The sequence below is a fragment of the Panulirus ornatus genome, chromosome 1 (genome assembly GCF_036320965.1).
Source record: "Panulirus ornatus isolate Po-2019 chromosome 1, ASM3632096v1, whole genome shotgun sequence".
Lineage (NCBI taxonomy): Eukaryota > Metazoa > Arthropoda > Malacostraca > Decapoda > Palinuridae > Panulirus > Panulirus ornatus.
The window spans coordinates 64,787,498-64,800,354 of record NC_092224.1 but is presented as its reverse complement, the minus strand read 5'-3'; the positions used below and the strand labels follow the sequence as shown (position 1 = coordinate 64,800,354).

General features: G+C 51.1%; 1 protein-coding gene across 11 annotated transcripts in view; it reads left to right on the top strand.

The window, feature by feature from the left end:
* LOC139749220 (uncharacterized) overlaps positions 1 to 12,857 on the top strand; it is a 489,778-nt gene that overhangs the window by 367,040 nt on the left and 109,881 nt on the right. For all 11 annotated transcript variants that reach the window (XM_071662967.1, XM_071662950.1, XM_071662959.1 and 8 more), the window contains one exon: positions 477 to 570. In XM_071662967.1, the coding sequence (XP_071519068.1) occupies positions 477 to 570 (94 nt within the window). The remainder of the gene's footprint in view (positions 1 to 476; positions 571 to 12,857) is intronic.

Genomic DNA, 12,857 nt, shown 5'->3' with positions numbered 1-12,857 from the left:
TCTAGTTTTGGCCTTATGTAAGACGTGAACCAATGATGAGTGTTTTCTTAGCCTCGAACATAAATGTTATTCTAATATTTTCTTGTGAGTGTGTGTGTGTGTGTGTGTGTGAGTGTGTGTCTGTGTGTGTGTGTGTGTGTGTGTGTGTGTGTGTGTGTGTGTGTGTGTGTGTGTGTTACAGTGAGAGTTATACACTCTGAGTGCTCCTTTGTCTTAACCTTCTATATACTATATGTACCATGTCTTTATCCTTATATATGTACACACACACACACACACACACACACGACAGCCTAAGTCGTGTGTGTGTGTGTGTGTGTGTGTGTGTGTGTGTGTGTGTGTGTGTGTGTGTGTGTGTGTATGTGTGTGTATGTGTGTGTTTGATATGGCTACTATGATATCGTCGTCCACATCATAATGTTGTGAGGTCTGGGTGACGTGGTGGTGGTTGACGTGTTTGTGTTGTGTCCCGACAGATGGCGGGTACAGCGGAGCGCCCCTGGGTCTTGCTCTCCCCATCGCTATGGTGTCCGTCGCCTTGGCTATAGTCATCATCGCTCTGCTCATCAGGTAGGTCGAGCATGTCTTCCATCTCTATATATCCATCCTTGTGGTCATCAGGTGGGTCAAGCATGTCTTCCATCTCTATATATCCATCCTTGTGGTCATCAGGTAGGTCAGGCATGTCTTCCCTCTCTATATATCCATCCTTGTGCTCATCAGGTAGGTCGAGCATGTCTTCCATCTCTATATATCCATCCTTGTGGTCATCAGGTGGGTCAGGCATGTCTTCCATCTCTATATATCCATCCTTGTGGTCATCAGGTAGGTCAAGCATGTCTTCCCTCTCTATATATCCATCCTTGTGGTCATCAGGTAGGTCAAGCATGTCTTCCCTCTCTATACATCCATCCTTGTGGTCATCAGGTAGGTCAAGCATGTCTTCCCTCTCTATACATCCATCCTTGTGGTCATCAGGTAGGTCAGGCATGCCTTCCATCTCTATATATCCATCCTTGTGTAAGTTTATGTATTTTACGAGATACGAAAGGAAGAAAGTCTACAGAACTAAATAGTTTCTCCGGAAGATGAAAAAGGGAACGAGGGAACTCCCCCGTGAGAGCATGGGACACTGGTACAGGAGGGTCTGTGACGCGTGTAGCGAGGTAGCCAGTTGCTGGGTGCAGGATTTGATCAGTGTAGAGAGAGAGTGTGGGGGGTTGGAGAGGAAAGACTTGATGGTTAACCACATGATGTGGAAAGTCTTAGGAAAGGAGGGGGAACCTTCCGTGGAGATGATGTGGACGACGCAAGGACCAAGTCAGCATTTAAAAGTTAGAAAAAAATCAGGTGTTGGCGCAGCATAGAAATTAGAAAAGAAATAGATGAACGAGGCAAGCGATTATCTTACACACTTTTTCATGAATTTTTCGGGTGTGAAATTGTCACAGAGTAAATAATCAAGCACAAAGGCTCATAGGGGAAGAAATATTTCTTATAGAAAAAGACACGTGAGAAGCGAAGTGTATTCACAGCAGAGGACACATCATGGCCAGCAGTTGCCGCGTGCGATGGAGAAGATACCAGGGAAATCTTTTAAGAACCAGAGACAGTTTATGAGTTCATGATAAGATTGAGAAACATATAGGATGCATCACCCTCCTAATGTCTCTCCCGGTGCACTGAGGAAGTGTGCAGAAATACTCAACGACTTTAAGCACTCCGGGAGGCGAGGCGAGAGAACCATGGGAGGAGGAGGAGGAGAGCCAGCACTCCTGTGAGGCGAGGCGAGAGAACCATGGGAGGAGGAGGAGGAGAACCAGCACTCCTGGAGGCGAGGCGAGAGAACCATGGGAGGAGGAGGAGAACCAGCGTCGTGCCAATTTTTCAGAACGGCGATGGGGGAAAGCATACACTGAATTACAGACTGGCATCACTGACCGACACACACTGTTGAAATACGTGGAAACAAATGACTTTGAGTGATTATAATGATGATGATGGAGTGGATAATGAACCCTCTAGACATCTGATATAAAGTGAGCACTAACTCAGTCTCCTGTACTCCTATCACAGGAAGTTCGTAGCAGAATGTAGGTATAGATGGATTTCCAGGCAGACGTAACAGGAGAACTCCCAACTGTAGATCGATGATTGCCTCGGTGGGGAGGGCACAAGAGCACGCGCGTTATGAGTCCCGGTGAAACTGACCACTGGCGTCCCGCAGGCCTGTTCTTGGTGCCGCTCCTGTTCCTGATTTATGTACCTGACTCGGCAGAAGGAACCAAGTCGCATCTGAATATATTTTCACGTACTGCTTAAACCATTTAAGACTACGACGGGCAACTATATCTGGACAAACTCAGGCGTTGGTATTATTATTATTATTATTATTATTATTATTATTATTATTGTTATTATTATTATCATTATTATTATTATTATTGTTGTTGTTATTATTATTTATTATTATTATTATTATTATTATTATTATTATTATTATTATTATCATTATTATTGTTATTGTTATTATATTATCATTATCATTTATTATTATCAGTTTTATCATTTATTATTATTATTATTTTTATTATTATTATTTCATTATACAACCTCAGAACCCTCTTCTGTGAGGCTTCTGCTGTGGCGAGGGTGCGCTTCACATAGTGGCTGGGTAAGGGAGGCTCCCTCGGGGTGAGAAGATCCTTGACGACGCTGTACATTTTTTTTCTTCGTTCGCTAACGACGATAGAACCTCGCTGGAGGTGGCTTCTCCCTTGCAGTGTTAGCACCTGCGCGCGCGCGCGCGCTTTTTTTGTGTATGTGTGTGTGTGTGTGTTTGCGCGGAGGAGATACCTTGAGAAAAAAGAGTCATAGCATATATCAAAGCCTGAGTGTACGGCGCCAGCTTGTACGCTCCATATAAGAGAGAGAGAGAGAGAGAGAGAGAGAGAGAGAGAGAGAGAGAGAGAGAGAGAGAGAGAGAGAGAGAGGTCTATCAAAGCCAGAGTGTAGAGCAGCAGTTGGTCCACTCAGGATGGAGGGCGAGAGATTCTCTGAAGGAGGTGCAGCCGCTGTAAGGCAGGAGGGAGTGTCCATAGGGTAAGAGAGGTGAGCCACGGGCCAGAGGAGGAAGAGGAGGGTGATAGCTTGTATCACAGGACGGAGGAGGAGGAGCAGACACGGACGGAGGAGGAGCAGACACGGACGGAGGAGGAGCAGACACTGACGGAGGAGGAGCAGACACGGACGGAGGAGGAGCAGACACTGACGGAGGAGGAGCAGACACTGACGGAGGAGGAGCAGACACGGACGGAGGAGGAGCAGACGCGATGATAGCGCCCTGTGATCATCATATACATACAGTGGTCTGGGACAGGTAGCATTAGGTGTACCACGGGACACTGCGAACACCTTGAACAGGCGACCACTTAGGTGAGGGTGCGAGGTGTTATGTTATCTCTCTAATGATAGGATGCTACAGGTGCAAGACGACGTATGTGGTAGGATAAAAAGAGTTAGTTGAATGAACAAAATCATTGCAAATACGAGTACCAAATCAGAGTTTTGACCGTGATAAGAGAGTTAATCTCGGTGCGCTGGATATTTCTGCAGCCACGGTTCCTCCATAAAACTGCACCACCTCCTCCTCCTCCTCCTCCTCCTCCTGCTGCTGTGGTAGGTGAGGCGAGTATGTAACTGTGTGCTCTTTATCGCTGTCTGATGAAATGATCGCCATAGGAGGAGTGAGTGAGTGGTGCGTGAGGTAGCGGGTATCCTGGATCATCACCAAGCATGTGTGGATGACACAGTAAGAGATCACATACCGGATATGCCTTTCCCCTCTCCAGTCCCCTTCCTTCTTCCTTCCCATTATACCTTCCCCTCGCCAACCCATTACTTTTCCTTCGTAAGCCACCCAGTATTGACGACAGTAACGATAGAATAGACGAATGTGATCAGGGCCGGAGGGCGGGCCAGGTAGGGCCGGAGGGCGGGCTATTTAGGGCCGGAGAGCTGGCTGTGTAGGCCCAGGGGGCGGGCTATATAGGGCCAGAGGGCGGGCTTTGTAGGGCCTGAGGGCGGGCTATGTAGGGCCTGAGGGCGGGCTATGTAGGGCCGGAGGGCAGGCTATACAGGGCCGAAGGGCAGGCCATGTAGGGCCTGAGGGCGGGCTATGTAGGGCCGGATGGCGGGCCGTTTAGGGCCTGAGGGCGGGCTGTGTCTGGGGTCTGGTGTTGGGCTCCAGGTAGCACGGCAATTGGAGTTGACTTGAGGCAGCCAGCGGGCGGCTGCCTGGTTGGCTGGCTGGCTGGCCCTGACGAGGCCCATCATGGACGGCGGTAATAGAGGCGACCAATTACTATCCTGTGTTGACCTGAACCACAGGTGGAGGGAGGGTGTCAGGGTGAGCCAGGACCTGGCCTGACCTAGCTCCACCTGACTTACCTTTTCTATGAAGGGTGTGTGTGTGTGTGTGTGTGTGTGTGTGTGTGTGTGTGTGTGTGTGTGTGTCTGTCTGTCTGTCTGTCTGTCTATGTGTGGGTTTATTAGTTCTGTACACGAATAAGGGCCTCTACACTCGTGTTGCCCCTGTCTCGTAACCGTGTGTATATGTATCATGTCTTTAATTCTGTGCACACACACACACACACACACACACACACACACACACACACACACACACACACACACACACACACCAACCTAAGCCAGGATGAACGGCTGGGGTTGGCTGTGAGCCGTTTGCCGCAACCCAGGAGTGGAACTCGTCCAGGCTAACTTCAGAAGTCATCCAGTTTCTTAATAGCTTACAGTTCGAGCCATGAGGGAGGCGTGTGGTGTGAGGCGTCACAAGGCAGTGTGTAGTGGCGCATGGTGAGGGCTCCTTCCCGTAGCCTGGCTTCAGGCAGCCACAACACACGTGCTCATGTCTCATGGGCGTGAGGGCTCCGAGCCACATAGGTGAAGCATCCTGGCCACGTAGATGAGGGCCTCCTGGCCCCGTAGGTGAGGGGCTCCTGGCCACGTAGGTGAGTGCTCCTGGCCACGTAGGTGAGGGCCTCCTGGCCACGTAGGTGAGGGGCTCCTGGCCACGTAGGTTAGTGGTCCTGGCCACGCAGGTGAGGGCCTCCTGGCCAAGTAGGTGAGGGGCTCCTGGCCACGTAGGTGAGGTGCTCCTGGCCACCTCCTAGCAGCACGTTCCTCTGGCCCGGCCGCCTGAGCACACGCGTGCTCATGTCCTCTTTACGAATATTACAAAAGAAATTCCCTGGCGCAAATGTCAGAAGGTTGGCCGGCCTACAGCGGCGGCGGGCACCAAGAGCTCGGCTGTAGTCCTTGACTTTGGGCTTTCACCTTTTACGGGCAAGATGGTATTTACCGGGGCATAACAGGACTGTGGACGGTGACAAATGTCCTGCCCCGCTCGTGTGAAGGCCTGTGACTCGTGTCCTCTCACCACCCTCCCCTCCCTTCTTCCTTCCTCTCACCACCCTCCTGGTCTCGGTCCTTTTTCTTTTTCGCCTCTCTCTCTCTCTCTCTCTCTCTCTCTCTCTCTCTCTCTCTCTCTCTCTCTCTCTCTCTCTCTCTCTCTCTCTTTCTTCTTCTTCTTCTCCTTGATGCTAAACCTTTCCTGCTCCTCATTATTATTATTGCCTCTTCCGTAAAACCTCACTTTTCCCGACCATTCCCTCCGTCCTTCCTTCCTCCTCCCCTGCATCCAGCCCTCAGATGTGGTTTTAGGAAGGCTGACACGATGAGTTTTACGGAAGAAATGTGTCACCTTTCGTGGTACGGGATCAGTCACTCCATTCTCTTTTTTTCCAAATGCAAACGGGAACCAATGATGCTCTTTTGATGGTATATAAGTGTCCACATTTAACTCGCGGGGAAGACTTACAGACTCTCTCTCTCTCTCTCTCTCTCTCTCTCTCTCTCTCTCTATATATATATATATATATATATATATATATATATATATATATATATATATATATATCCATGCTTATCAATCTAATCTCTGTTTACGTGCGTCTCTTTGTGCGCCACACTCTTTTTTTTCTTTTCTTTTTTGCGGTCTTGAACAGTTTAATGTCATGACATTTGGTTGTGATCTGCAAAATATCACGATAAGAATTCACCGTTTGAGTTGTCATAACGCGGTTAGGTCGTGTGATGCCTTTGAAAGAAAAGAAAAAGGTTACGTTATCTCTAGTGTGAGCGGGTGTATATCCACAGCCACCAGGAGGAGGAGTTAATACACAATTTGGACTTCGTGGCTCGGTTTGACTCTGGTCCTCCACCGTCAGGGTAAATAGCTATTATAACTTGCCTCTTTTCCATCCACACACGTTCAAACTTCGTCACAACCATTCTCATACAGACGTAAACAAGCTCACAAAATTTCTCTCGGCTTTGGCTAGAACTTTTCACGCAATGATGTAAATAAAATTCTCTCGAATTCGACCTGTGAAAAATGAGCGGTAACTTCGCCATCTTTATACTAAGTGTCAAATAGAAATAAACGATCGTAGACAGCACGAATACATACAAATTAGTGTATATATATATATATATATATATATATATATATATATATATATATATATATATTGTTTTATGACTTCAAAAGCAATTCTGTCGATATGTGTATGTTGGACAGTCGGGCTCAAACACGGTGATCAAGACTCGTCAAAAAAATATATGATCTAGTTAAGCAGTGGTCAGGATGTTACAAGGGCAAAGGACAATGGTAAGGACGTTACAAGGACAAAGGACTATGGTAAGGACACTACAAGGACAGATGACAGTGGTAAGGGCGTTACAAGGACAAGGGACGATGATAACGACGTTACAAGGACAAGAAAAGGCACGCTGGTAAGGGGCAGTGGGAGGGGGTCGTGCACCCCCCTGGTGTTGACGCTTGTACATGACACCTTGATGTGGGTTAACCTGGAGTCTTCACATGGCATGAGAAAGCCTCCAGGTTTTCCCTGGTTAAATATATTACTTTTTGTGTTCCCTTTTATGCCTGATTCGTTGTTTCCCTTGTTAGCGAAGTAGCTGCCAGGAGCAGACGAAGCAGAGGCCTCATTCGCCCTTATCCATTCTCCATCCATCGTGTGTGATGCACCGGAGCCACAGCTTAACCCGCCACCCCACAACCAGACCCCCACATGATTATAAGTTATGGGTCGTTAGTTCCGAGGACCTTCGTCTTGTGGCACGGGTTACGCATCGCATGGCTGGCGTCAGGTTGTGCGATTCTTTTGCGTCATGTAGACATCATTTTGGGATCTTACGACGTCTCTGGCAAGGATATGGTGACGTGTCTGAAAGGCCGAGGGGTGTCTGCGAAGACTTATTAATGACATGATCGATGCTGATTACCTGGTAATGGAGGCTCTGGGACGGAGGGAACTGTCGCCCGCCCAGTGTCCCTCGTCGTAAGGCTTGAGTGAGCACAGGGTTAGTACGAAGACGACTGTAGAACACTAGTCATCAAACTGTACTGTGGTCTTTGGTTATCACCTGTGCTTTACATATCCTGCGTCGCAAGTTTGATATATATATACGAACAAAATTCATATGAACGCGCACCTTCATAGAGCATACAAACCTCCAACAGCCAGGATCGAACCCGGGACCCCTGTGCAACAGGCGGGAGCGCTACCGCGATCATAGCCAAGCAGTAGCGCTCCCGCCTGTTGTACAGGGGTCCCAGGTTCGATCCTGGCTGTTGGAGGTTTGTATGTTATATATATATATATATATATATATATATATATATATATATATATATATATATATATATATATATATATATTATCCCTGGGGATAGGGGAGAAAGAATACTTCCCACGTATTCCCTGCGTGTCGTAGAAGGCGACTAAAAGGGGAGGGAGCGGGGGGCTGGAAATCCTCCCCTCTCAATTTTTTTTAATTTTCCAAAAGAAGGAACAGAGAAGGGGGCCAGGTGAGGATATTCCCTCAGTGGCCCAGTTCTCTGTTCTTAACGCTACCTCGCTAACGCGGGAAATGGCGAATAGTTTGAAAAAAAAAAAAATATATATATATATATATATATATATATATATATATATATATATATATATATATATATATATATATATATATATATATATATATATATTATCCCTGGGGATAGGGGAGAAAGAATGCTTCCCACGTATTCCCTGCGTGTTGTAGAAAGCGACTAAAAGGGGAGGGAGCGGAGGGCACTAGAAATCCCCCCCCCCCCCCGTTTTTAATTTTCTAGAATAAGGAATATAGAACGGGGCCAAGTGAGGATATTCCCTCTAAGGCTCAGTCCTCTGTTCTTAACGCTACGTCGCTAACGCGGGAAACGGTTGATATGTATGAAAAGAAAAAGAAAAGAAAAAAAAATTATATATATATATATATATATATATATATATATATATATATATATATATATATATATATAGAGAGAGAGAGAGAGAGAGAGAGAGAGAGAGAGAGAGACTGAGCGGTGGTGGGGGGTAATGAATGACCAAGTGTTGCATGATGCAACACATGCAGGAGACCCAGGCCGGGCCAGGTGTGGCGTTGCTATTTATAAGGTTAACCTTGTCGGGCGGGCCGTCCGGCACCCCTCTCCTCCAGACACTTCCCTGCCGCGCCGGGGGGTCGTGAGAGAGAGAGAGAGAGAGAGAGAGAGAGAGAGGGTTCTTGTTTTGGGGGCGCCCACTCCTGTGTGTATCGTAGGAGTTCCGAAGTAGCGATAAAGGACGCGTTCTGATGTAATTTGTTTATTATTTAGACAATTTTCGGGAGTGTTGTGGGTTGCAGGCGGGCGGGGAGGTGGCGGACGAGCGGTAGCGTGTATGTTGGAGCTTATGTGCGGCTTGGTGTCTGCCTGTTTATGGACGTGACGCAGCTCGGCTACGTCGTGGGGTTACGTATGTGTCTTACGACTGTCTGCTATGGTGGACCTGATAGGCTGGCTCTTTTTACGTTGTTCCGGAACGTCGTTTTCAAATGATCGTTCAATGAGAGGAGAAAATGGAACAGGACCTGCCTGTTTGACCTATACAGCGAGTCAGCGACCTGGTTTTCTCTGTCAACTTCATTGACCTGGCTTCTTGTGTAAACCCCAGTGACCTGGCATCTGTTGTCGAACCCCGGTGACCAGGGCCTCCTTGGTCATCCCCAGTGACCTGGCCTCCTTGGTCAACTCGAGTGACCTGGCCCCCCTTTTGGGGAACCCCAGTGACCTGGCTTTCCCTTTGGGCCTCCCCAGTGGGCCCGGCCCCCCCTTTTGGGGAACCCCAGTGACCTTGGGCCCCCTTTTTGAAAACCCCCGTGACCTGGCCCCTTTCCCTTTGGGCACCCAGTGATTTGGGCCCCCTTTGGTTTACCCCAGTGACCTGGCCTCTTTGGTGAACCCCAGTGACCTGGCCTCTTTGGTGAACCCCAGTGACCTGGCCTCTTTGGTGAACCCCAGTGACCTGGCCTCTTTGGTGAACCCCAGTGACCTGGCCTCTTTGGTGAACCCCAGTGACCTGGCCTCTTTGGTGAACCCCAGTGACCTGGCCTCTTTGGTGAACCCCAGTGACCTGGCCTCTTTGGTGAACCCCAGTGACCTGGCCTCTTTGGTGAACCCCAGTGACCTGGCCTCTTTGGTGAACCCCAGTGACCTGGCCTCTTTGGTGAACCCCAGTGACCTGGCCTCTTTGGTGAACCCCAGTGACCTGGCCTCTTTGGTGAACCCCAGTGACCTGGCCTCTTTGGTGAACCCCAGTGACCTGGCCTCTTTGGTGAACCCCAGTGACCTGGCCTCCTTGGTCAACTCGAGTGACCTGGCCTCCTTGGTCATCCCCAGTGACCTGGCCTCTTTGGTGAACCCCAGTGACCTGGCCTCTTTGGTGAACCCCAGTGACCTGGCCTCTTTGGTGAACCCCAGTGACCTGGCCTCTTTGGTGAACCCCAGTGACCTGGCCTCTTTGGTGAACCCCAGTGACCTGGCCTCCTTGGTCAACTCGAGTGACCTGGCCTCCTTGGTCAACTCGAGTGACCTGGCCTCCTTGGTCATCCCCAGTGACCTGGCTTCCTTGGTCATCCCCAGTGACCTGGCCTCCTTGGTCAACTCGAGTGACCTGGCCTCCTTGGTCAACTCGAGTGACCTGGCCTCCTTGGTCAACTCGAGTGACCTGGCCTCCTTGGTCATCCCCAGTGACCTGGCCTCCTTGGTCATCCCCAGTGACCTGGCCTCCTTGGTCAACTCGAGTGACCTGGCCTCCTTGGTCAACTCGAGTGACCTGGCCTCCTTGGTCAACTCGAGTGACCTGGCCTCCTTGGTCAACTCGAGTGACCTGGCCTCCTTGGTCAACTCGAGTGACCTGGCCTCCTTGGTCAACTCGAGTGACCTGGCCTCCTTGGTCAACTCGAGTGACCTGGCCTCCTTGGTCAACTCGAGTGACCTGGCCTCCTTGGTCAACTCGAGTGACCTGGCCTCCTTGGTCAACTCGAGTGACCTGGCCTCCTTGGTCAACTCGAGTGACCTGGCCTCCTTGGTCAACTCGAGTGACCTGGCCTCCTTGGTCAACTCGAGTGACCTGGCCTCCTTGGTCAACTCGAGTGACCTGGCCTCCTTGGTCAACTCGAGTGACCTGGCCTCCTTGGTCATCCCCAGTGACCTGGCCTCCTTGGTCAACTCGAGTGACCTGGCCTCCTTGGTGAACCCCAGTGACCTGGCTTCCTTGGTCATCCCCAGTGACCTGGCCTCCTTGGTCAACTCGAGTGACCTGGCCTCCTTGGTCAACTCGAGTGACCTGGCCTCCTTGGTCAACTCGAGTGACCTGGCCTCCTTGGTCAACTCGAGTGACCTGGCCTCCTTGGTCAACTCGAGTGACCTGGCCTCCTTGGTCAACTCGAGTGACCTGGCCTCCTTGGTCAACTCGAGTGACCTGGCCTCCTTGGTCAACTCGAGTGACCTGGCCTCCTTGGTGAACCCCAGTGATGTGGCCTCCATGGTCGACCCCAGTGACCTGGCCTCTTTGGTGAACCCCAGTGACCTGGCTTCCTTGGTCAACTCGAGTGACCTGGCCTCCTTGGTCAACTCGAGTGACCTGGCCTCCTTGGTCAACTCGAGTGACCTGGCCTCCTTGGTCATCCCCAGTGACCTGGCCTCCTTGGTCAACTCGAGTGACCTGGCCTCCTTGGTCAACTCGAGTGACCTGGCCTCCTTGGTCAACTCGAGTGACCTGGCCTCCTTGGTCAACTCGAGTGACCTGGCCTCCTTGGTCAACTCGAGTGACCTGGCCTCCTTGGTCAACTCGAGTGACCTGGCCTCCTTGGTCAACTCGAGTGACCTGGCCTCCTTGGTCAACTCGAGTGACCTGGCCTCCTTGGTCAACTCGAGTGACCTGGCCTCCTTGGTCAACTCGAGTGACCTGGCCTCCTTGGTCAACTCGAGTGACCTGGCCTCCTTGGTCAACTCGAGTGACCTGGCCTCCTTGGTCATCCCCAGTGACCTGGCCTCCTTGGTCATCCCCAGTGACCTGGCCTCCTTGGTCAACTCGAGTGACCTGGCCTCCTTGGTCAACTCGAGTGACCTGGCCTCCTTGGTCAACTCGAGTGACCTGGCCTCCTTGGTCATCCCCAGTGACCTGGCCTCCTTGGTCAACTCGAGTGACCTGGCCTCCTTGGTCAACTCGAGTGACCTGGCCTCCTTGGTCATCCCCAGTGACCTGGCCTCCTTGGTCAACTCGAGTGACCTGGCCTCCTTGGTCAACTCGAGTGACCTGGCCTCCTTGGTCAACTCGAGTGACCTGGCCTCCTTGGTCAACTCGAGTGACCTGGCCTCCTTGGTCATCCCCAGTGACCTGGCCTCCTTGGTCAACTCGAGTGACCTGGCCTCCTTGGTCAACTCGAGTGACCTGGCCTCCTTGGTCAACTCGAGTGACCTGGCCTCCTTGGTCAACTCGAGTGACCTGGCCTCCTTGGTGAACCCCAGTGACCTGGCCTCCTTGGTCAACTCGAGTGACCTGGCCTCCTTGGTCAACTCGAGTGACCTGGCCTCCTTGGTCAACTCGAGTGACCTGGCCTCCTTGGTCAACTCGAGTGACCTGGCCTCCTTGGTCAACTCGAGTGACCTGGCCTCCTTGGTCAACTCGAGTGACCTGGCCTCCTTGGTCAACTCGAGTGACCTGGCCTCCTTGGTCAACTCGAGTGACCTGGCCTCCTTGGTCAACTCGAGTGACCTGGCCTCCTTGGTCAACTCGAGTGACCTGGCCTCCTTGGTCAACTCGAGTGACCTGGCCTCCTTGGTCAACTCGAGTGACCTGGCCTCCTTGGTGAACCCCAGTGACCTGGCCTCCTTGGTCAACTCGAGTGACCTGGCCTCCTTGGTCAACTCGAGTGACCTGGCCTCCTTGGTCAACTCGAGTGACCTGGCCTCCTTGGTCAACTCGAGTGACCTGGCCTCCTTGGTGAACCCCAGTGACCTGGCCTCCTTGGTGAACCCCAGTGACCTGGCCTCTTTGGTGAACCCCAGTGACCTGGCCTCTTTGGTGAACCCCAGTGACCTGGCTTCCTTGGTCAACTCGAGTGACCTGGCCTCCTTGGTCAACTCGAGTGACCTGGCCTCCTTGGTCAACTCGAGTGACCTGGCCTCCTTGGTCAACTCGAGTGACCTGGCCTCCTTGGTCATCCCCAGTGACCTGGCCTCCTTGGTCAACTCGAGTGACCTGGCCTCCATCTCTCTCTCTCTCTCTCTCTCTCTCTCTCTCATATGGCAGAAAGCAACGCCTCATTTTAAACTTGGGCCCCTATGAGTGGCTGGACGTAGCAAGTGGGGTGCTACAGGGATT